This window comes from Botryllus schlosseri, chromosome 15 (genome assembly GCF_051294905.1).
Source record: "Botryllus schlosseri isolate E-star chromosome 15, Bs_hap1, whole genome shotgun sequence".
Classification (NCBI taxonomy): Eukaryota; Metazoa; Chordata; class Ascidiacea; order Stolidobranchia; family Styelidae; genus Botryllus; species Botryllus schlosseri.
In genome coordinates, this window is record NC_137250.1 from 22,520,968 (window position 1) to 22,547,450 (window position 26,483).

The 26,483-nt window shown below is 41.0% G+C and overlaps 2 protein-coding genes across 2 annotated transcripts; both read left to right on the plus strand.

Annotated features, from left to right (window-relative positions):
* The first annotated feature begins 16,978 nt into the window (after positions 1-16,978).
* LOC145457781 (kynurenine 3-monooxygenase-like) lies at positions 16,979-19,402 on the plus strand. Its single transcript, XM_080336062.1, has one exon. It carries the CDS (start codon positions 17,692-17,694, stop codon positions 19,096-19,098), a length of 1,407 nt encoding a protein of 468 aa, XP_080192188.1. The 5' UTR covers positions 16,979-17,691; the 3' UTR covers positions 19,099-19,402.
* Positions 19,403-22,509: 3,107 nt separating this feature from the next.
* LOC145456682 (uncharacterized) lies at positions 22,510-24,440 on the plus strand. The gene is made up of 2 exons (XM_080334784.1): positions 22,510-23,760; positions 24,237-24,440. The coding sequence occupies exons 1-2, from the start codon at positions 23,480-23,482 to the stop codon at positions 24,394-24,396; spliced, it is 441 nt and encodes a 146-aa protein (XP_080190910.1). The 5' UTR covers positions 22,510-23,479; the 3' UTR covers positions 24,397-24,440.
* Positions 24,441-26,483: the final 2,043 nt, after the last annotated feature.

Here is a 26,483-nt window from a genome sequence, read left to right on the forward strand (position 1 = left end):
TTGGTAGTCGAAGTCGATGCGAATTCTACCCAGAACTGTGTGAATCTAGTGATGAAATTCCAGTATGCCTCATAGTATGAAAAATCACTGGTTAATCCGATCGTTTCACATGCGTTTCGTGGTACTCAGGCACATACGGCAGACTTGGACAACTGGATAGTTCTAGTTGTATAATCATACTAATTAGTTCCAAGTGCCGGTAATCTAATTCTAATAAAATTTGCGACATGTCTCTATGCTCGAATTTTAGTTTAAATTTAAGTTCTGGGTTTCCTCAAGATGCTAGAGCTGTATAGCGCGAAACGAACCAGACTTGGTGTACAGAAATTTGTCACTTGCCATTCTCATGTTTATGACAATGAACTCTGATTTGATACGAACTGGAATTAATTTCTGTTGTGTGCTCTTTTTAAGTTGTAATCTAATTCAATTTCTAGAAATTTAATAATTAAAATTCTAATCTAATTCAGAAAATCTGAAAATCGTCTAGTTGACCAACAACTGCCCAGCAAATATACATCCCGAAAATATCATTAGTCTTTTTCGAACATCTGTAGACAGGGACAGAAGCATTTAGACGTATTCCGTGAGGTATCTGCTTCTCCTAGAACGGTAGTCTGTATGTATCTCAAATGTCAAAGCAATAAACATTTTCTAACACAGGGGTGCCCAACCTTTTCGGCCACAGGGTCACACGTGATTTACGAACCATAGCGCGGGCCAATTGCATGTTGATGACCTTTTTTTTAGTCTTCCGATGGCAGCGAACCGGATTAGGTAACGGCAACTTACAATAATACGGATCAAAATCTATAATAATTATGACTCGAAGACTGAAGAGTCAATGTGCAATACACTGTGCATGTGCATCTACGATCTTGCCGCGCCCAGCGCGAAAATTTTTCAAACTTCATCAATGAATTCGGTGATAATAATGTTACTTGCATACATTGCGGGTCGCCTCTGCATATACCGCTAGGCTCATTTGACAAAGACAGGATTATTCGGTGCTTGGACTTCTAAATAGCGAAAATTTTGGATATTATGCGAATTATTGTACGTTATGGCCATAAACGACGATATACGAAAAATACGGCCGGCCCATGGCTACGCCAATGCGCCGGAACTGATATTTTAGTCATCATAATCCCAAATTTCGCGATCAAGCTAATCAAATTCCAGATCTTTCATTTCGGTAAATTATTTTTCGATAATATAACTAATTTCGAGCATTACCCCGCGGGCCACTCAAAACCTTCTCGCGGGCCACGGGTTGGCCGCCCCTGTTATAAGATGACAGGCTATTCCTATTTCGCTTATCGTGCTGTCTACATAGTACATATACCACTGATTGAAAATTTCACGGGAATAATTACGTTAAGAGGAAGAACGCCCTTCATATCCACTCTTCAATCAATGACCTTGGAGATGCGCGCAGAGACAGGGCGAGGCAAAACGCGACAGCATCAAAACTTTCGGTCCACGTCTTCTAGTCGGCAATCCAGCGTCAAATACATTCTGGTACCCCGTACAGGTATTCAACAAAATACTAGTTCCATCCCAAAAGTGCATTATCGTGAACCCGAACTCTGAAACGCCCATACACTATCTACTGAACAGTGCAAGAGATTACCGAACCACGATTTGACATACACATTTCGCCTACCGACACACACCAAATTCCTTTTTATCGCTTCTCATTTCATGTTATCTTTTATAACTTTTCATTCAGTGTGCATGCCTCTTATTAACATGCTTTAGTGTAGCCTAAGGTGAATGTCTGATTAAAGACTAATCCAATTCATTTCGAGACCCTCCTCTCTTTTCATGTTATCGCAATCATGCAGTGTTATGATCTGACGAAAATTTCAATAATATGACTGGCTGACTGACTGTCTACTACCGGCGACGCTTTACTGCTAGAAGGCGTAGTGAATATGCTGAATCGCTTTCGATAAAATAGGTCGACTCACGAATCAACAAACAAAAACGACTTCAAGGAAATTTCAGCTCCAAATAGCAATACATCCAGCATACGTAATGCTTCAATTCGAGAATTAATAATCCATGTAGCGATTGACTAGTATTTGCAATACTGCCATTTTAGGCCACAGCGCAGGAAGCTATCAGTTCTCAAGTGCGACCAAAATGTAAAGCAAATAGGATTAGTGCCATCGCAACTCATCAAATTGGAGTATCGTTGTCGGTCACTGCCAAGGTAGCGTGACGCTCTTCACAACGGTCACAGACAGACCTGCATGTTATAATTACCTCAAGTAAAACGGGAAGTAATATTGGTAAATCCTTTTCCTAATCCATCTCAGTAATTGTGAACAGGAGCGTCACTGTGTGCTTTCACAATTCCTGTTCCACAGCTATACGGAACGGCTTACCGCACTCCGCACTAGAATTGGACACCTGGATGATTCTATAGTTGTCTAGTTGGACTAATTAGAGCGAAATTCTGTTAAGCTAATTTTAATCTAATTTGTGAAATGGTTTATGCTCACATCTTAAATCGAATCTAATTTCAGGGTTTCCTGAAAATACTGCAGGAGAACGGTATAGTGCGAAACGAGACAAGCTTGGTGTAGAGACATTTGCCGCTCTCATGCTTATCGGAATGAACCCTGGTTTGGTATGAGCTGAACTTGGTTTTTGTTGTGTACCTTTCTAAATTGCAATTGATTTTCATTTCCAGGTTTTTGCGAATTCAATAATTCTAATTCTAATCTAATTTGCAAATAATGAAGCTAGCTGTCCAGCTATGACACGCAAGTCTAATCTCCTAGTTTCGAGAAACAGTATGTGTACCACTGCATTATCTCTCCCGAGACTAAACCTTGTATTACAGAGACATGTTCAAACCAAATCGCAAATTGAATAACGATTTGTGCCTGTGAGGCAGACATTTTCGCTTCAATCTTGACATATGGTTTCACAATTGCACAGAAGAATCGGCTCATTGTATTTTGTTTCAAACGTGTTGACAATTGACATATTATTATATAGTCATGAAAGGACGTTTGACGCACCGGCGTAATTTGCCTTCTGGACCTGTGTTTCCGTGTGTATATGCCCGAGATTTTGTGTACATAAATATCAGAGGAAATTTCGTCATTTTGATCAATACACTCGACTGCCCAGTCGATAATACATGGTACAATATCACACTGATGTAAAACAAGTAAGACGGACTACGCCAATTATAGACTGTTACGTTACAGCCGTGTTTTTGATGAAACTACTACATCCTAACGATCGTTATTTAGGTTTCCTGACTGACCAGCAATCATTATGAACAGTGTGGAAATTGTCTTCCATCTGCAGTGCATGAATTACTTGTCAGATTAGAGTCTCTCGATAATGGCGATTACATTTCCTTTTTTTATAGCGGAAGGGAAACGTAAATGGACAACATACGCACTTCTAACTATATACAGAAAATCTAAAACACAGACATGCACCGAAATATTAAATATGATACGTTGGTGGGTGGTTATTATGCCGTTGCTTTGGTTTATCCTTCGCTGTGAGTCTTAGATGCGCGACTATAGTCACACAACCCACGAGCGGTGACTACACGTGGATATTCCAGACCAGTGATTCTTATACTGAGGCGTGAAACCCTCAATCACTAGGTTAAGTTTTAGTTATGCTGATACTTCCAAACCTCAATATGTCGATGGTATATCCTCATTCCTCGTGTAGCATGAGATGCGTCATCATCAGCATATCAGCCACACCACCATTGCTCTTTTCACTGTTTTCTATTGGACAATAGGGGCGCGAATTATTCCAGAGTCGTAAATGGGGGTGCGACTCCAAAATTTTAAGAAGCACTGTTGTTCTAGTCTCTGTTAAGTTAGTATACAGTATAATAAACAAATGCATATACAGGCCTGTGCATATCATTGAAGGACCGACATTGCAACTTTCCAACCGTATGAAATGTTCTGTTAGTACACGTTATCGCCAACCAATCACTTGTCGAACACACACCCCTTAATGGCCGGGGCTGCATTTCAAACAATTGTGAATATTACTATTCATGACAGTAGATATGACCGAAACCGGAGTTAACACTTATCACGGATTTCTATTAGCTGCTGGTTGACTGAAATTCGCTAAATCCCAAGATATATATGGCCAATTAAAAGAACACTCAAATGACTCAATGTTGCGAGCCCATTGCTGAGGAAATGGTTGAATATACAAGATTGGACAGCTGTTACACGGTCGCTGCACTTGCATGCTCAGTAGACATGTAATGTGTTCTATCATCCCGAAAGGAAACGCTAATCGACGCTGTGCATGACGCCCAACAATACAACAACATCTGTGACCAATGACCATGTCACTCAAATCCGCATCACGCCAATGCATACACCAACAGGCTACACTTCCTTTACCAGTTAACTGCGAAATAGGATTGGACTGATATGCTGCTCCTTAGGTCGCTGACCAGTGTACTTTCTAATATCACAACAAATTGGTCCAATGCGTCGGGTGCTTATAAAATGATGTCTTTGTCCATTTTAGTTACAAGCAACTGGTCGTCGTACGGCATACGCGATCTATTACAACAGTACCGATACTGACCATACAGCCATTTCCGTTGGAATCACATTTTGAGTAGTCAAGGTAAACTGGGACTGCGCTGAGCATGAATATTGCATAGGAATCATACTTCCAGACTTGGACCACTAGACAATTTCCGCTTTTCCAAATTAGACTAGGACTAGCATGATTGCTACACATTTGTACCAAATTGGACTAGAATTATAATCAGGGTTGCCATCGACATGGACCCAAAAATAAGGACAGTCGAGAAGTTAGATTAGCAAGCGTTTTTGTACATACGTTGTATTTATACGACATGGCACATGACATGACATCACATTCCATACTTTTCGCCAGAAACATACTGCTCCAGCACCTCCTTGTTATTATAAACTGCTTCATGGATCTAGCGACAGCTCCGGCCTAGGTTTACCTTTACTCAGGACAGAAACAACATTTCGTCAGCCCCCCCCCCCCCCCCCAAAAAAAAAGTTGGTCTTGCCCCCCCAACTAGGGTGATGAACTAAAGTTATCCACCTCGTTGTGATTAGAGGCGTCAACCAGGATGAAAAAAGGCTGTTCACCAAGTTTGGACTAAATCATTTTTGAGCGTATGGACCAAGAACTCCAGTAGCAATGCCTGTAGTGTTGGTCCTGGCCGAAGCAAACTTCTTTGCGGTGATGCAATCGGGGAATATTGTTTTGTACAATTACGATGTGGAATCGTTGGTGAGCAATGATTGCTGGGGTTTGCAGTATGGAATGACCAGGTACCCTCAGCGTCAGCTGCCTTGTAGTATGTGGTCGTTGGTGCTGATCGACTTGTAAAAATATTATTCATCCACTGGCTCGAATTAATCATTGTGACACACTTCTTGTGTTTTGGGGTATCAATGTGAGTTGAATTAGCGGTCTTTCCTATGGCCTCCAGGTTAATGTTCCAATTTCAGATATTGCATTGTGCGAAACACTCGCCCTCCAAGCTTCGTTTGATACCTTTGAATTCTCTGCCATAAACGTCACGAAAAACATTTTTACTCCTGCTCATTTTAACTAAGCAGATTTACACTTATTAGTAGCTAAAACTATATGTGCAATATATTTTAGATAAATTTATCAATGATTTAGAGCTTTACTACTTTATAACCCAAGTGTCGACTACACTGCGCCCTTTTTCAGTACGCAATAAATGCTGCCTTTCCCACAGCTTATTCTGCAGTAGAGTAAACAGTAGAAACCTGGTACTGCTGTATACTGTTAAAATGACGTGCGCTTCGATATCTTATTGGTACAGCCGAAACTGCTATACCACTCACTGTCCTAGCTACCTCACCACTTTGAATTCAAATCCTGTGGTGCGTACGCCACCGGAGTTACGTTCATTTACGATGTCATAAAATCTCGACGCAAAAGCGTGATTTTAGAATATTATGCAACACAGATAGGCCTACCAGTGGGAGACGATCGAAGTTCTGTAGGTGTCGAAAATAAGACAAAATAAGGACGAAATTCGAAAATAAGGACATTTCTTAAAAATAAGGACAGTTGAGTTTTCTAAGACGTAGCCCTTCAAAATAAGGACAAATCTTAGAAATAAGGAAGGTATGACAACCCTGATTATAATTATAGCTGCACATTTTTTGAAATTAGATTAGAAGTAGTAGGAATTCGCGAAAACTTGAACATTGAATAAAGTTCAGTTCATATCAAATTATAATTCATTCTCAAGGGCATGACAATGGCAAATATCAGTACAGCAAACCTGGCTCGTTTCGCACGATACGTTTATCCTATAGTATTTTCAGGATACCAGAAATTATATTAGAATTAGATTACCGGCATTTCGCTCAAATTAGCCTAATTAGACTAATAAAATTATCTAGTTTTCCAGGCCTGCGTTTCCATGAACCTAATGTGATTTCGATCGTTTTAACGTATCAAAGTTAGCTTGACCAGGATGAAACCATAGCTTCGTATAAAACAGAGCAAAGCAAACGCACTTGCATTGCTACCGATGTAATAACCTATTTATCTGAACACGATACGCTTCGCAGTGTAGGCCTACTCCAGATATCAACATTTCCTCAACACGCTTCAAAAGGAGTACCACGCTGCCATTTCCTGTCACTATAGTAACGCAATTCCTTTGCGAGTTTACTACGTAAAGCTTTATCTTCAATAACTTGCTGTTCTGCCTTACGATTGCTGGTGATCTGGTGTGAAAATAACCACCGAATTGTTGTCCTACTACATGCGAAAACGCCGACACTCAGGCCAATATCAGGTCCATCAACTGCATACTTGATTCACTGAAGCGCCACTCCAATAACGTTAGCCTCAGATATATTGGAAATGGAAATGAATGAGGTTAATATTACTCTTGTAAATAGATTTGATCTAGTCGCCACGTGATGGATATATTCCTCATTGATTGGTTTTCCAATAACGTACTTCATAACGTCACCTAATTACAGACAGAGGATATACAAACTACATAATGCCTGCATAACATTTCATAATGATACAATCACGAAACCTCCACCCCACAATATTAATAAAGCAATGAAGGTAGCCTATATTGAACTGATGCATAATACGAGCAATGAAACCTGTTGCTACCTCGCCAGACGCCAGTCGAGTGAGCTACAATTCCCTTGAGACATGAATTAAATATGAAGTAAGTCTCTGGGAAATAAGGAAACTGCTGAAAATTGTATTCCTTTGTATAACACTAACACCTCTATATAGTGGAATTGCGGCTCCAAGCATTCGCCCTATATTGAGGTGGCACTATGGTCGATGCATATAATACCACAAACATCATGGCATTCTAGTAGAACGGCGCGTTTGAAACACCTTATTCAACTATTCAAGGTGTGACTGATCTTAATTTTGGGTTTATACCGGTAAGTCGGTTGTTACACTTCCACCAAAATGACAATATTCGATTGCCCGAAGCTATTGTGACTTGTAAACACACGGTACGGAATTACCACAACGAAAAGGTGCGATAGGACGGGATGTCGATTTTGCGTTTGTCCTATTCAAAACAATAGTCATAATATGTCGCAAAGAATGCCCGAGTTGTACAGTTATTTAGAATTCATGTTAATGAGCTTCTTGGAGGTAGCCTACATAACTTCAACATACAATTGAATAATTATTCCTATTGGAATACACCCGACATTTCATGCCGGTGACGTCATATTTGGTGATACAATTGTTTATATGCAATGTTCTTTCCAATTCTCTTCTAGTTGTTGACGATTACCCCTGACGAGTGTCAGTCGAAAATATTCGGGTTCATTTCAATATGAATATATTATTCAATTGTATATTGAAGTACACTTCCGAGAAGCTCCTCAAATATATCTGTAATATGTGAAGTTCAAATTGACACTGCAAGTCAACGGCGCACTGAGTTGGAACAATCTGACACAACGCACCTCGACAATCGACACTAGTCTGTTGGCTGATTCATGTTCCCAAGGGCGCCGTTCTGGAATCCAGACGGAATCCGATATGCTGTCGTCAGTTAAAATATCGTGTAAACTCGATCCATTGATGACAAATAACGCCTCGACTGATTTATCCATTGATAAACCATGTTCCAGTCAGTTATATATTAAGTCTGTTGTACCACGTTATTTAACTCCCGGAGTTACAATTGAATAACATATTGATATTGAAGCCAATCCGAATATTTTAGGCTGACACTCGGCAGGTGTAATCGTCAGCAACTAGTGGAGAAGTGGAACGAATATTGTATATCAGCAATCGAATCACCCAATATTCTTTCTCTACTAGTGGCTGACGATTACCCCTGACGAGTGGCAGCCTAAAATATTTGGATTCATTTCGATATGAATTTGAATATATATAATGCTTTTGAGGAGATATTGCGGTAACAAAGTCTTTTGGACCAATTTTGACAAAGTTTTCGGACTTCATGAACCATCGTGTCATTTTGCATACAACACATATAGAGATCAATTTCCAATCGATTTAAATACGGTATGAAGTGTGAATTCGTAAAGCGTAACGTGGTGCCGAAGGTGCCGGCAGTGCATGGCTCTATGGTCTTTTCAATCAGAATGCAGGTTCAATGCGTTGCCGTGAATTTTCAGAATAAAATTTCGAGATCCAAAGTGTCCTATCGCGTAATTACCGCTATTATGATACTTGCATAAGTCTGCACTAGGTAGCCATGTCGTAACTCACAAACGATGCGATTCTGTTTACCTACTTAGCGAGAATCGGTGGTAAGTGCTAACAAATTTGTCAATATGTCAATAAGGGCTTATCAGCCAGTATTGCAATACACGGATTTTGTTTACAATTACCACCATTAACATTACCCTGCCTTATAGTGCCGCGACAAGTCTGTAAACAAACCGCGTGAAGTAGGGGAATATTGAGATGGCTCAAAGACGTAAAGTATGCAATGAATCGGGCTGGGCAGAATATTTCATTACACTTCGTGTCAGTGCTGTGGATTGACTGCGACTTCACAGCTACGTCATTTCCACTAACGTGCGTAGCTTTGTACTGTATGTTTCGTATGCTGTGATACGACCAATCGAGTAACAAGGCTACCACGGCGGTAAATAATACTATAGAAACTATAATTTCAGTACACGGCAAAATCATCTCTCACCACTCGAATTAGGCCCAACGGCCCCGGGACCAATACCCGATTCAGATTCCACTACTCGAATCATTGTGCTCAGCCCCAATAATAAAGATTGTGGATTAACTTTTTGTAATATCGGTTTAGTGTAATTGCAGCACCTAGATCCATGGCATACATACAATCCGGATTTAATCATCAGCCACCTAGTTGTGGACTTCCTGCTAATTCATTAACGAATGCTTATTGCTCATACGGAACCCGGCTCTAAACGCCTTCTCAGCACTTCCGTACGAATTTCCGTTATCTGTCACTGTCCTAGCATTGTCAAATCAATTCATCGTTCACCTCTAGCGTACGGACGTTTCGTATCATGCAGACAATATCCAATGATCCAGTCTATATGCGACGGTTATTGACTGTTAATGTACTAATAACGTAACTCGGCCGCAATATCTGACTCAAGCTACATCGTGATTTCCTTGTCGCGCATCATGAACAACAATTACCTCAAGTGCCCTGCATTAGCGTGTGATTGCGAGTTTCATGCAATGCCTAGCAACATGAATGATGTATGACTTATGCAATTGGCCCTCGCGTACACCGAACAGTTAGCTTCTATAACCAACCAAACAACCACCCAGACTTGAAGAAATGTTGAGGTTTCTTTTAAGGAGTTGAAAATGGCACAAATACGCGTAAATGATAAGATAGCATTCGAGATTTTCCTATCAAGGATTCTTTGATCGAAGCATATGCTCCATGCGTTATGTCAGTGGTTCTCAGCTTTTAGTAACCTGGCGAACCCGTACGCTAGTCTACAAGCTTTCGGCAAGTCACCGTATGATACATCCAATACATTACTATAGAATATTCTCTACTAGTTGCTGACGATTACCCCTGACGAGTGTCAGCCGAAAATATTCGGGTTCATTTCAATATGAATATACTATTCAATTGTATACTGAAGTTCTGTACCTCCAAGAAGCTCTTTACTGTAGAATACTGGTACACATAATGAACCGTGTATAGACAGCGGTGTTAGAAGAACAAAACCATTACAACACAATATCTGCATAAACCAAAATGGCTATGTTATAGTTATAGAACTACAGTCTCTATCGTTATGTCTCAGTGGGACTTCTGCTGCATGAGTTAGGTTAGTCTCTTGGCCTCCGGCGAACTCCGACCAAGAACCACTGTTTTACAAGCAACGTAATAACTTGCTCCGGGCCACTAATAGCTTGTGCGATTCTTGAATGCTGAAAATCTAGCCGAATATATATCACGCTTCTAAATCTAACCTCTACTCTGAACGGGCGACGTGATATTTGGTGTTATGGTCGTTAATGTGCAATGTTCTTTCCAATACCCTACTATTTGCTGAAAATTAGCCGACTCAGCTGGAAATATTCGGGTTTATTTCAATATGAATATTCAGTTGTGTATTAAAGTTCTGCTCGTCCAAGAAGCTCTTAAAATAATGAACTCAAGACATCGAAAAGCTGAAACTTCCTTCCATTCGACCTATAACAATTGGACCATTAGTATTAATACAGCGCAAGCCAGAATTTGAGCCCCGCCGCTTTAAATTCAACCAATGAAGGACTACAGTACAGTACTGGTGTAAGCTCTTGCGGATTCAACTAGCATTGCCAGAAACGGCCGGCGTCGACACCGCCGGTAATTAATTGATTGATTTACCGTTGACCAAACAATACCGGTACAGATGCTCAACTTCCGCCGCAACGGTTATTTACCAATCGGGTGCAACGGGGCTGCCGCCAATTAATGCAAATCATGTTGTCAGACTGTTGTGCCTGCGTCTCAACAGTCAATCTGCCAATCTATTTCCGGAAATGACATCACACTGGAATATAAACTGCATTCATAACGGGAATTCTCGAATGCTCAAAGCTAAAGCCTTTTTAGTTGCATTGAAATTGAGGTAAACAGCGGAAACACTAAATTCCCGATGGATATTGGAAATTCCCGATTAAATCAGAGTTCATTATGTGAATGGAAAATGTGTACACATTGCACAGTGCACACTTGTACAGCAAGCTTGGCTGGTCTTGCGCTATACAGATCTCCTGTGGCATTTTCAGCAAAACCATAAATTAGATTAGAATTAAAATTAGAACACGGAAACATTTCACATATTAGATTAGAATTCGATTATCGACATTTCGATCATATAAAAGACAACAGGAATTATTTAGTTGTCCAAGTTTAATCTGAAACAATAACCGGGTGCAACTTAGATCAACCAGTAGCCGTCGGTAAAACACAGTTTTCAGAAACTGCATGGAGGTTACCGTGAATTATTCATTGGAAGGATTAGTCATAGGGGATTTCATTTCCACTGTCAACTTGCCATCGATGAATGCCGATAAGGTTTACAATTGATCCTACTGGTGACGCACAGCGTGCATTTCACCGCAATACTCCTCTGCGCTCGAGATTGCCGGGCATAGTCTGATATATCGAGGTCGCCTTCCGACACATACCACTTCATTTTTATCGCTTGTCTTCTCTCTGAAATCTTCGATTACTTTTCATTCAGAGTGCATGCCTGTTCTTCACATCGTCTACAGAGTCATGCGGGTGAGTGCAGACTTGGACAACTAGAAAATTTTCAGCTTTTCCAAATTTAGATTAGAATTAGATTACTGGCATTTCGCTCTAATTTAGTGAAATTAGACAACTATAATTATCTAGAATTATCTAGTTGTCCAAGTCTGGGTGAGTGTCCAATTCTGATTTCAAAGACTACAGTACTCCGAGTCGTTTCGACGGATCGACACGTTCCGATCTCTTTATTGCATCACAACCTTGTAGTGTTTTTGAAAGGGTAATGTTATTAATAATAGACTCAAACCAACTTTAGGACGCTTTCAGATTGCTCGATTTGGTTTTGACAACGACTATACTGATAGATTATGGGTGATGGTCAGGACCCACAAACTATCACGCAATGAAGAATTTGACTTCTATATCGAAATGCGTCTTGAATCGATTTCATCATCGTAAATCACAGGAGTCTATCTAATCTCGGCCCACGTAATCAGCGTGTATTTTTATTTTCTAGGCATACAGTGTGAAATGATCAGTGCTATGGATTGTCACTCAACAAATGCGCTTAATAAAACATCAGCATCAAGTGCACAATGCACATACTAGAACTTGTATGCAAAATTCCAAATGCACACAGATAGTGATAACCGACATCCCTAACCTTCAACCCAGAGTAGAGTCAATCAACAATGTATTGTGAATATCGGTACAAATTATCTAGACCGCAGCACGGTCGGATTTATGGCTTTGAACCTGAAATATTATTCCTCAATTTCCGAAACTTTTTAGTCGATCGTCAGAATAACCATGTTATGCCGCAGAAAAATGTTCTATATTGCGCTTGCGAACATTTAGAGTAGACAAGGATTGCTTCCAGCGCATGTGGCACCAACGTCGGCAGTTCTTGGAAATCGCGTCGCTACATTTATTATACTTAAGATAAAAACATGAATGAGTAACCGCAAAGTCTCCTGCAGTTCATTTTTCTTCTGGCCACTGCGTATCCAGCTACACTCAATTCTTAAGCCCACCAAATCTTCCTAGAAATCTTCCGAATACTGATTATAAGGGCACGTAGAAAAGCATCCTGACTTACGCCAAATATTTCAGCGCAGCCCGAGCCATCCACGCCCAGGCCCGTGCTTTTCAAAATGCGTATTACGCGTACTTTGCAAAATGTCGCCATCTAATGGACAGGCAACACCCCAACTAATCGCGCCTTTATACCTTATCGGGAAAATACAGTGCTCGGTATACGTAAAAAGTGTTTTATGACGTATTCCATCTTCTATACCACAACATCCGACGTAGAGCTAGCACGAAAAGACTGCCCAAAAGTCGTGACAAGACGTTTCATTGATTAGAGTGAACCAAGCCAAATTTTTCATTGATGGCGTGGATACACGACATGCGCGCTAGTGTGTATGAATAATATAATGTCAGACATGTACAAACTACCTGATTTTCAATATGAACACCTAGAACTACAGCTAAACTCTCTTTTCCAGACTTGCGACTAACGAGAACCAGAACAATTACCGACCTTTAAAAATCCGCAAATAACTAAAACACAGCTATCTATTAATAACTCATATTATACTGAATTGCTAAGAAATATTGGAGATAGAATCGGTAGTTCAAACGGACGGGGTTTCGATATTGAAATGAGAAGGGTGTCGATGTCGATCCACAAAACCCGCCCACTGGCTACGCCACTGTTACTATAGCGCCAAGTCAGCTAGCAGTGGCTGCAAGAGCATCGCACAACAGAACACCCATACCAAGATTCACGCCAAATGACGGCACGTGTTTCTCGATGTTATTCAGCCATTTTTTATATGCAACTAAAACTAGAGCTGGAACTACTCCGACTACCCAGCTTTCAAAATCCAGAACTAGAACGAGGTCTGCTCAAAAATCGGTGGTCATACTTGTCCGTCGAGACACTAGATTGGTAGTGTGTATAAGTATGGTAACAGCTCTGATCAAACTTCCAATATAGTGGCAGAGATGCAGGCGCCTCTATAGATAAGTTTCGTCGTCTGACACAGCTTACTTTCTTTCTAGCGCATCAATATTTGTGATCAATTTTAATTGAACGCGAATTCATGTTTCGGATGCTGTGATGCTACTAATGGAGATTGTAAGGCTTCCACCGCGAAAAATAGTATCAGAACTATAATGTGGAAAGAGGTGTGTACTGGAATAAACCGCCTAACATTGCTCGATCCGAATCATTGCAATTATACTCGGTTCAGATTCGAGTACTGGAATCATTGTACCAAGCATAGGAATTTCAAGCATCACTATTCTTTCAAGTGTGAAGCCGCATTAAGTGGCGACTGCAATATGAATTTATCTCGTTCGGTATAGGTTCCAAGAATTGGAGAATTACTCAGTGGAGCAAGCAGTGCCACCTCGGGGATTGTGAATAACCAATTGCATAAACTTAATATTTACATAAATTAGTAACCGCATTCCTGTGTGTGAGTTATGCAAATTATAACTATCACCATGAAGTAGCCTTATTACATAAAGCATTCCATTGTGTAACACAACCGTTTTACACGAGCAATATACATTCGACCATGACTTCACGTAATTGTTGTATGCAGCAATGTTCCCTCCGTATATTGACATACTTAATCCGAAATTACTTCGAAGGAGATTCTTCACACATCGCAGGTAGAACGGAGTGCAGGTAGCCTATAGTTATTCGATTCTTAATCGAGTATTAAGAGTCGAGTGGAGCATTTGAGAATATCTCATTATGAATTCAAAAGAGCAGGGATGACATGCACAAAGGAAAGTTCAAATATATGTAACTTTTATGCGACCGCAAATAAATAATGACAGTTTTACGTCACAAAAACATAATTCAGTATTTTCGCGACAATACCTACCTAAATCGACTTGGTGACTATCCTGTGGATTGTTACGGCGGCACAGAAATGTTATTTACGCTAACGTACGCCATCTTGTACTCCGTGATTTGGACGCGTTGATACGAACAATTGAGGTTTCAAGCCTTCCACTTTGGGAAAAAGTATCCAAAATATAATTGTCGTTGACAATGTAAATCTTAGTGAAAAGGGTTGTATAATTTCGGTACTGGAAGAAATCGTCTCTCGCTTTAAGACTCTAATCATCGTTCTCAGCCCTACATTACTTACCAGTTACCATCATATCGCGGATATGCCGTGAGTTGGTAGAACTATGCTAGGCTTCTCCTCACCATCTGATCTGCGTAAACGGTGTATTAAAAAGCATAGAAGTGGGCCGTGCTGCAAGTCGGCACATACGGACTATAATAAGGAAATGCCAACCTAGTGTGTTTGTGGTAGGCCTATTTATGGTGTTTGTCGACTATTTTGGTCATTTACACCAGGCCGATATTTTTCATTTTGATTCCGTAACTGTCGACTTGTAGCTAGGGCTGGGCAAAATCGAGTACCTGAGTGATTCGATTCTGAATCACGTAAAATGCTTCGAGTCGAGTCGAGTATTCGAGTATCTCTCATTATGACGTAATAACAGTATCTAAGATGTCCAAGTTCAAATTTGCACCTTTTATGCGTCCACAAATAATATAATGCCTGTTCTCCATCACATTGAAGATACTTTGGTATTTTTTTGACCATACCGATTTCATTGCGCTTAGTGACATATGCTGTGGGTTGATCATGACTTCAGGAATATGTTATTTCCAGTAATGTTAGTAGCTTTGTACCATGTGTTTCGTATGCTGCGATACTGCCAATCAGGGTTTCAAGGCTTCCACAGTCGAAACTATAGTATTGAAACTATAATTCTCGTTGATATATTATCTTTCAGTGACGTGGAGCGTATATTTTCAGTACTCGAAAAAATCGCGTTTTAATACTCGACTCGAATCATTAGAATTAATACTCGATTCAGATTCGAGTACTCGAATCATTGTGCCCAGCCCTACTTGTAGCTCTCTTCTGAGCTTTTCTTAAGACACAGCTTATGGATGAGATAGCGAGGAGGAGCCTAGAAAAACCCCCAACACATAAGTAGGAATTCCGGTCGTGCCGACCTAAGCAAGCAACATCGCTCTCGAAAATCACCATGATTACTACAAACAATATTCACTGTGCGCAAACGTTAAAACAGGGAAGCCGCATTTTATGCATGATTCAAAGCATTTTACTCATTCATTTTCCCTCTATGTGTAGCTTGAGTGAATTGGTGCATTGTAGTCTACAGTAAGCCAATGAATGTAGAATATATTGTATTATCCTATATGTGAATGTTTCCTGTAAAGGATGAACCGTTAGTCAATATGGACAGTTGCGTCTCTCAGATTGTAGCTAAGGCAGTCATCCATTGTTCGTATCCTATAGTAGGGAGGGACAATGGGACATAGTCCGCCAAGCAAGATAAAAGAACACCACGTAATCAGTAATCAAGTTGCGTAGAATGCTATCCACGAATCTTCATAAATTAGACCCTTGGAAGTACAGAGCTTCAGCATACAATCAAATAACATTTATGTCCTATTTATGCGGAAAATTACCGAGACGACAGATTCTTTCATTTCCGTACCTTGGAGTCGACTTTTATCAATATCCGCTAACATGTAGTTTGCCAAAAGGAGTTCCTGTATAATCTAAAAATAGTAACATCTGTTCGACTCGACCACACGAATCTTCATGCCGGTGACCATGACCACATCTGGTGATAGGATTCTTGACATATAAAGTCTGTTTTAATTCACAGCTAGCTGCTGTCGATTACCACTGTCAGCCGAAAATAATCGGTTTTATTTCAATATGAATTTGATTATACTAGCCTACTCAATTGTGCATTGAATTTCGTCACCTCTAAGAGCCGCTCCGAATGCACTCTTACTGCCAAATCTTGAGAGAAAATGCCTAATACTGATCTTTATCGGCGAATTGTAAGCAGCCGACGTGTGGCGGTTCTCGGCTGTATTTTTTGTAATGGATGGATAATGGATATACGTGTTCCTTAGTAACACGATTTATAGCCCCAGCAACAACTTCGATGCATGGTGCTTTTCGGTTCTATTGCTTGAAATGTGCAAGTCAGAAATCTCCCACGATGTATAGTGTATACGCCTATTAGAATATAGCCTATACCGGCCTTACATCACACGAAGTATTATGGCGGATTGGTGCACTGCACAGTGCACGTACCCTCTGGACGTCGGAACATCAATTAACAATCATTGCTGATCATTGTGCGCGACCGTGTCCGGATTCCGACTATTTAAAGAAGACCTTCGTTCGATGCGGTGGCCTTTTCATCTGACGATCGACCGACGCTGTAAGACTGGAATCCAGCTGCTGTAGACACAAACCAGGACTCTGGTGCATGCGGCCAAAACTGCACCACGGGCATAGCTCCACGCAGATGCGCGTTGAAAGGTTGGGCAGCAAGCTCATCTCGTTCATCTTGCGCGGCTCGTCGTCGGCGAATTCTTGTAGACATCCCGTCGGGGTCACCAAAAGTATGGCGCGCTAACTGAGTATACGACTGCGTCGCGTTCCATCTGGAGTCCGCAACAGAGAGTCGGCGAATACGTTGGCCTGCACTTTATTGTGCGACAGAAAACATCAACGGACTAATGGTAAAACATCGGATAAAATAAACGGCGCTGCTCGTACAGCGTCGGTCGATCGTCAGATGAAAAGACCAAGTGACCACCGCATCAAACGAAGGTCGTCTTTGAATAGTCGGAATCCAGACGGGGTCGCGTACAATGATCAGCAATCATAGTTAAATGATGTACCGCCGTCCACAGGGTACGTGCACTGTGTAGTGTGCACTGGTGCAGTACACCAATCCGCCATAGTATGTATTGATGTGGCTTGCAATTGAAGTTGAAGCGAATTCACAGCTTGCAGCTATATAACATCACTTTATTTGATACGATGATAAATGTTGCTCGCGAGAAGAGAAAGGTCACAATTGTTGGTGGCGGGCCTGTTGGATCGTTGTCGGCTATTTTTCTCAGCCGGCGTGGGTTTCATGTTGATCTGTACGAAGCCAGATCAGATATCAGGAACCAAAAGAACGCAAAGGGAAGAAGCATCAACCTATCGCTATCTCTGAGAGGATTATCAGCACTGAAAAAAGCTGGCCTTGATGAAAGAATTAAGGCTATTGGAATTCCCATGCACGCGCGCTACATTCATGGCAGTAACGGTAACCATTACGAGATTCCGTACGGAAAGAAAGGACAGTTTTTACTATCAACTGACAGATTGGAACTAAACCGGCAACTGCTGTCAGCAGCAGAGAAATGCGACAATGTAAATCTACATTTCCAGCAAAAACTGATTCGATGTGATGCAAGAATCCCTACCGCTACCTTTGAAGAATCTGGTCATTTCAAAACCCATCAGACTACCTTGATCGTAGGCTGCGACGGTACCAATTCAACAGTGAGAAGCAGCATGTTAAGGGGGAAAATGGACTTCAGTCAAAAACACATAGAACACGGTTATAAGGAACTGGTTATCCCACCAAATCCAGAAGGAGATTATGCACTACCACCGAATTTTCTGCATATCTGGCCACGGCATGAATTCATGATGATAGCACTGCCAAACTTAGACAAATCTTTTACCTGCACGCTGTTTATGCCTATGAGAAACTACGATAAAATCAAAACAAAAAGTGACGTCCTGGCATTCTTTCAGTACTATTTCACAGACGCAATACCTGTGATGGGCGAAGAAATGTTAAAGGAATCTTTCTTCGCAATAGCCCCTCTACCATTGATAACAATCCGTTGCAGACCATATCATTACGGGGGTACCGCCGTCATCATGGGCGATGCGGCGCACGCTGTAGTACCCTTTTACGGCCAAGGCTTGAATAGTGGGTTAGAAGATGCGTTGTTGTTTGATGATATAATGGAAGAATATAGTTCGGACTTGGAAAGAGTACTGCCTGCATTTTCTGATTTACGGGTAGATTCTGGGCACGGAATTGCGGACCTATCATTGTATAACTACATGGAGATGAGGTCGCATGTGGCAACGCCTTGGTTTCTGCTCCGTAAAAAAGTCGACAGTATGCTTCATCATCTGCTACCGAGCGCATTTATTCCGCTATACAGCATGGTGACTTTCTCGAGAATACCGTACGACGAGGTGATACGTCGATCCCGCAAGCAAGACATGATAGTGGACAACGCAATTATCACGATCGGTTGTTCAGGATTGGCGCTTTGCGTTTATGGATGTTATAAAATCTATAAAAAGGGACTCGTAGGCAATCTAGATACGGTGCGAGGATGCCGGCAATGGCTGACTCGATATTTCATTCGCTAGAGAGAAATCGGTTTATTGTTGATACAGCTATATAGACTTGCCAATGACCAAAATATATGTTCGGGGGATGTAGTTATTGATGAGTGAGATAGTGTAATGGTTATGCGTCCGGCTTCTCGAGCGGTAGGTCGTGGGTTCGATCCCAGGCCGGGTCATACCAAAGACTCGAAAATCACGGATAGCATGGAGGAGAAAAAAAACGGGGGCGCAGACTAGATGACCTCATGGGGCCGTATCGCAACTCCGTCGCCAAAGCATCTCGATGGTGCAGGCGAGAAAGAATATCATATCTCTCTCTCTCTCTCTCTCTGATGACGTATTATTATAGCATCCCTTGCGTCGTGTGACACCCATTTTATTCCTTGCTGCATGCATGACTTGAATATCGCTACATCCGATGCATAGGCAATTGTATTATATCGTAATTCACAGCATGATAGATGGATTATTTGTACCATGCAAATTCTTGATTCCAAAGAGACACAAAGCATAGAGGAAACGGTTGCATATTCCACGTATCGTGCGATATGTGCGCAACTGCTGCGGGTCGTAATTCTATAACTATAAGTAATCAGCACGCCAGAGCGACCGTTAACGTGGCACTTGTAACATCATACCAGCCATAGCTATCAACTATACATAAATTACATTAGTACATTCATATCACTTACTTACTTTCAAAATTGCAGCGTGCATATTTGCCACAAACGTAAAACGACTATAGTTATTAGTGCGGAGCGGATCGACAAAATTCTCTGGTCCGACTCCGGCCGTATCAGGTAAAAGTACTGATCCAGCTCCGATCCTGCTCCGGACAAAAATGAAAAAAATCCGGCGTTACATGGTACGGTGGTTCCGCGAATTTATAAGTATGGCTCGTTAATTTTCGCACTGGCTTGGCGGTTAGTAGTGTGTGGTTAGTTAGTTGGGTGGTTGGTAGGTATTTAGTTACAAAAGTCATGCTTATCCATAAAGATCCTGACCGTATCAAAAAAGCACTGATTCGGCTCCGATCCGGTCCGGCCGGATATCCAATCCCGCTCCGGTTCATGCTCCGCACTTATAGTTATACACTATAAATTTCTGCAATTATCGATAATGTGCTCAGTACCGTGATGCGGGGACTATTTCAACCGGACGTCACCACGACTTCACTCGAAAACGGGATGCAAGGATATCCCGACACTACTCTATACTTTATTAAATCCGAAGTCTAAAAACTTAGTAGTTTTGCCCCAAAACTGTAAGGAAAAGTGCTTGAGTAAGCTCGTGTAAGTATAGGCAGAAACCTATCCATCCTGTTTGGCGATGAGTCAACATCATTATGACTGACACTTTACATCGAACATATTTTATTGATTTATTATCTCAAACCCTACACGAAAGTTCACAGATGCTATCTGAGAGATAGTATTGAAAAAAGAACGGGAAAGAACAAGCTGGGCAGGCTGTACCAAATGCCTGATATATGGCGTGCCACTGTGTGACGGCAGGTTCAGACCATATTCGTACGCACGTTTTGAAATCGGTCCAGCCAAATGACCATTTTCTAAATAGGTCTGTAACGGATTATCTGCAGACGTACGGGGGATTGATGTTATATAGTTGAAACGCGCATGCACGTTTTATGAGAAGACATGTATAGGCCGTATTGAGTGACACATGGGCTGTGAAAATGATGGGATACCGATCAGAACGTTTTAAACGTCAAGAGACGCGTTTATGATAGTTTATTTTCTGTATTTTGTGTATGAGTATATCCAAGAAATAAGAGTAATTATAGGTGTCGTATTCGCTAGTGATGTTAATACTATACAAAATATAATATACAAACAGTCATCGAAAGCTAAAATACAGTGTCAGTATCGGTTTTATTAAGAATTTCATCGTTTCAAAACACCGCAAGACTGCGATACGATGAAAAGATAGGAAGGTATCGAAACGATTTGGATTGCTCTTTGAAATCAATATAAAGAGGAGGAGTTTCGTACACTGAATGAAAAGTAAAAGAAGATATTACAAAAGTATATGACGTTGCATTTGCTGGAAGGCGAGATTGAAATGTCAGGTTGTGGTTCGGTGAACTTGAGGTCTGACTAGTATTGATTCAGTAGAAATTGCTTGTATTGCGACTTGAGTGTTGACATGCTCGGTGACTGACGGATAGCGGGCGAGATATTGCTCCACAATTCAGGATAACAGCTGGATAATCCGCTATTTTTAGAAAAAATAAAATTTGCTTAGGTTCGTAAAATCTCCCACGAAATAGTTACAGTCGTACAAATGTAATACGGTAGTTAGCTATATACGAAATCCTCTAAGCGATATTAGCACAAGAAATGAGAGAAATGAAATATTGTTCTGTTAGTCACAGCTAGTGGGAGAATCGGCGTTATTGGCACTTTGTTTTTTGCATATTACCGATAATTGATTTGGTTTAGTTAAAAAATCAAATTGACACGCGCCCTTTTTATAATGAAAAACTTCGCGCCCCCCTAATCGTGATATGACAAAATATTGAAGAGAGAAATCCGAATGCTAGGAATCCCAACGGATAGTTTGATGGCATTGAAGGTTATGTCTATTGATGCGAGAATTCTCAAGTATGAAATTAGGACAATAGACAGAATAACTACCATGTGCGATATGAGAAAAAATTTCAGTTAACTGCGGCTTCGTGCCCCCCAAGGAAGCGAGCCCCAGTCTGAGAACGACTGAACTAGACTCTGACTGAGACAGATAAGGTCTGGATTTAGACGGAATAGCTCCGCATTCAAACCACTGTCTGTCCGCTGAGTAGCATAAGGTGTTCAATTTTCACGTTACGGTTAAAACCAATCATGTAGAAATTGTAAGTTTGCAAGTTCGAAATGTTACACGAATCTATATCCTTATATCGGACCTGGTTAACTGAATTAAAGCAAGCAGGAAATCGCAGGGCAGAATGCTCCATCACTATAGTGAGCATATCGATTAAAGTCACAATACCAGTCCATAACGGCCTTCGCATATAGGCCGAGGTGGATGTTCGATTGAGGGCTAGTTAAGGCTGGGCAAAGTTATTCGAGTACTCGAATCTGAATCGAGTTTTAATTTTAATGATTCGAGTCGAGTAGTAAAAGACGATTTTTTTCGAGTACTGAAATTATACGCACCTCAGCCCTGAAAGTTACTTTATCAACGAGAATAACAGTTTCGATACTCTTTTCCACTGTGGAAGCCTTAAAACCTTGATTGGCGAATGGTCATATCGCAGCATACGAAACATGTACAAAGCTACGAACGTTACTGGAAATAACACATTTCCGAAGTCATGATCATCCCACAACATTGTCACAAAGTACAATGAGATCGGTATGGTCGAAAAAATATTAAAATAAATAAGAGGCATTATATTCTTTGTGGTGGCATTAAAGGTATATATTTGAACTTTGACACACAACATTCTCTTACGACGTCATAATGAGTGATACTCGAATACTCGACTCGACTCGAAGCCTATAATACGTGATTCAGAATCGAATCACTGAGGTACTCGGTTTTGCCCAGTCCTATATAGAGATAGTACTAGCTTACTTGGTCGTTCCGACATTCTCCTATAAACTGCATGCTCCTTAGCAGGTCTACATCAGTAGGCTAGTTCTCAACTTTTGTGACCTCACTGACCGGTGAAACTTCAGAGCAAATGTTGCGGGCCGGCGAACCTTCAATAATCAAAATTAACCTTAAATTTGATTACGGCAAATGTTTGCAACTGAGATGAAATATTGGAAACTTTCCTTAATGCTGCCAGCTTGATGTTAGACATATAGCGACGATAACATGTGTCTAGGCCGATGTATTATTCCGGTCACGTGTAGTTTTCCTGGAAGGAAAAATTACCGTCTATGCTCCCGACACTTTCATCTTCATAGTGACAGCCAGACACCGACCTTACGCTATAGCAAGCGACGCTTAAGAATGATGCTTCGAGTGATCCGATACCATGTTTGCCAGGTTCGCATTCTGTTTTGTCTTCTGTTTTGAAAAACGAACCAAAATATTCAGAGATGGGCCGCCGATAGCATCCGGTTAATTGGCATTCTTGTAATAGTCATCGGAATATAGTTTTCGTATTCGTGACCCCACAGAATAGACAAACGACCTCTTGGGGTTGCGACTCCTAGGTTGGGAACCCCTGCAGTAGAACCACAAATGATATTATACTGTCCATGGCCATGGAATTCGACTTCACCGCAAATTTGTTGATATTCCAATGATAGATTTACAAAGGGCGTCTGGCGTCATTCTGCGTAACTGCATCAGGAGATAGCACTTATCACACCGCAGTTGGAACGTTCTGGATTACATCTGACTAAACTGTCTATGATAAATCGTAACAATGAACGCATCGAATGCGTTGCCGTCACCATCTGTAACGCAAACGCTGCCGATCGCACTTACATCGCCAACCGTCAGGATCATATATATCCAGAATCCCTCTGAGATCAAATCAGAGCATGAAGAAATAAGCGTCACCACAGTATCTACAGAAGCCTACGCGACGGTGAACGAATATGTCAACGACAATGAAGATGTTTCATTATATGCGACCATAGCGGTTGTTGTTGTTATTGTGGTGTTTGCAGCGGTGTGCGTTGTAGTATGGGATGTTTGTTTCAGGTAAGCATAGGCTAAGTCGTAATGACCTCACTATAGGTGTCAGCGGTAACAAATCCTAGCGTTAGAGACAATATTATAAAAAATAGAGTAATAAATCCCACCATATTCAGTTTCACATTTAAAGTCACAAGTCACAAGTCCAGTTGACATACAGTTATCCTGTGTCAGATTATAGATTCGTGGATTACATTTTTGTGATTTCTAAACTGTTGTTGTTTTGGTTTAATTGGTCAGTTTACACTTTGACTCAAGCGGTCGACTAGTGATGCGTGGGCCCACTCTCGTTCTAGACTTATGTAGATAAACCTCCAACCCTTAGTACCCGAACCCAACACAACACATTGTATCATCAAGTTCGCACTAGTATTGTCGTATGTTCTTGCCCCAGATAAAGGGCGTAACTGAGTGCTTTTAGAATTACTCATATGCTCACAGCTAACCGCAACAGAACATTGAATTTACAAACTCAATTTCAGGAACAGATTATCTTACAAAATATCAACCGAAGAAGACAAAGATCACGAAATCACGAAACAGCCGGAATCGTGTCTGGTTGAGGACACTCCACACGTTAAGAAACTTGATTCGAATCGATCTCTAAATAACAACATCAACAGTGTATCATCTCTGGTATAGACAGCAATGAAGGACCAAGTTTTTGTTGGGTTCATAGGAACGTCTAAGACAGGGCCGGCCAACCTTTTTAGCCAAAGGGCCACATTCGACTGACGAAATATTGCGCGGGCCACTTACCGCGCAAAGCACGAAAAATTTTTGAAGTTCATAGGTCAATAATATTGTCACTTGACTATATTGCGGGCCTGCCGTATATCGCTGGGCTAAGTTTGCGAGGCCTGGGCTATTCGGCGCATGGACATATCGATATCGAAAGCTGCGACCAACATGCATCAATCTTTCCGTGCCTAGGTTTCATAGTCAACGATCTTACTGCGAGCGCAAACGCAAATTCGCTTATGTTGAACGACACTTCGTCCCGTAATCGCGAATATAGTTAGACTCAATCTGATACATAAGGCGTTCTTCCATTTTCACAAAAAGGGCAACAATATTAAAAACAAGGAATCGAGTGATAACATGTTGCGCTAAGCTTGCAGAAAATTTTACTTTTGATTGATCTATCGCAAATTATTCCGTAGTGTACGAAGATATACTAATATGTGACTGGCTGATGGATCTGTCAATGCGTCGGAACTGATATTTTAGATTTTTAGTCATCACATCTTAAATGTTGCGGCCAGACTAATCAAATTTTTGGTTGGCCTTGCAAGTTCACAATCTGTGCAATCCATTTTTGATATTGGAAATTTCGGAAATTACCTCGCGGGCCACTCAAAACCTTCTCGCGGGCCACACGTGGCCCGCGGGCCACGGGTTGGCCGGCCCTGGTCTAAGACCAGAGAAAAATAACAAGCAGACACGTAATTAAATTGACGCGGGCGTTTGAATTGGAGGCGCAACTCTTGCCTGCGGAAAGATTTGCGGGTGTGCGGTAGAAATGTTGTCGTCATTTAGTAGTGTTTGTTTGAGGTACAGAACTACAACATACAATTGAATATTATAGGGAATTCTCAACTAGTTGCTGACGATTACCCCTGAAGAGTGTCGGCCGAAAATATTCGGGTTCATTTCACTAGGAATGTATTATTCAATAATTTAATTTCGGTTCGTCATAATTTTCCATTTGAAGAGGCTCTTGGAGGTAAAGAACTTCAAGATACAATGATATTTTACTCGTCAATTTTACGGTACTCGAAAGCACCGTTAATTAAAATCCATCAACTCCGCAGGTGTCCGTGCGCTGAATTATTTCTAGCTCAAGCTGAAAAAGCGCCGCTTTTTACATGTTACCTTCAGTTTATATTGTATATATTATTTATAATTCAATGTATGCAATGTAGTTTACTAAGGTTTTTAAAATTTATCATTTGGACACTTGTATAGGCCTACATGCCCCTTTTTAGATGTTCTAAGTCAGGGTGAATGCATGATTGAAAAAACTACTCCAAGTCGTTTCGATTCCTTCCTATCTTGTCATTTTATGTGGTGTATGCCATTATGGGGTGTTTTGGAATGATTAAATTGTCAACAAAGAAAAAACCCAAGTGTCAGCTCGAAAAGCTTCGAGTTTTATTATGTTTTCAGTCATAAAACGAGCAATTTTCGCTTGAAAATAACATCCTTTTACTCGATTCCGTATTGGAAAGGTTGGTTGGCCAGAGTTGACTGTTGAAGATGTATGAATAATTACATGCAGCCAGTATGCCACGCTGTAGCAGCTGTCCCAGCAGGGTGCCAATAATCTTCTTACGCACCCCTGCACCCAATCTCGTTTCCCTCGACCCAATAATCTTATTGACAAAGTAGTCTGCGAAGCACATGCTTTGAGAGATCGTCAAGTGTAGCGGGCATGCTCATACTCATGCTTCAGTTGCAGAATTGTATATAGACAATTAGATTCATTTCAATTTGTTCTTTCTATATTTGTTGATATATTGCAGTATGATTCGATCCTGATAAATCTACAAGTTTCTGACCACTACTTATTACTATTTGGCTGTTCTGTATTATTAAAGAATAAAGCTCCTTGGATCTGCGTGTGTGATCAGGATTGCAAGAGAATTCAGAGCGGCCGTTATTCAGTCGGCTAGTGCGTACAACAGGTACTGTAGTGTCGACTCCAATTGAGCACTATACCAGCGTGT

Bases quoted from the DNA above. Each gene is read 5' to 3' on its own strand.
- LOC145457781 (XM_080336062.1), top strand. From the start codon at position 17,692: ATGATAAATGTTGCTCGCGAGAAGAGAAAGGTCACAATTGTTGGTGGC.
- LOC145456682 (XM_080334784.1), top strand. From the start codon at position 23,480: ATGAACGCATCGAATGCGTTGCCGTCACCATCTGTAACGCAAACGCTG. The intron at 23,761-24,236 runs GTAAGCATAGGC...ACTCAATTTCAG, and splicing joins GTATGGGATGTTTGTTTCAG to GAACAGATTATCTTACAAAA.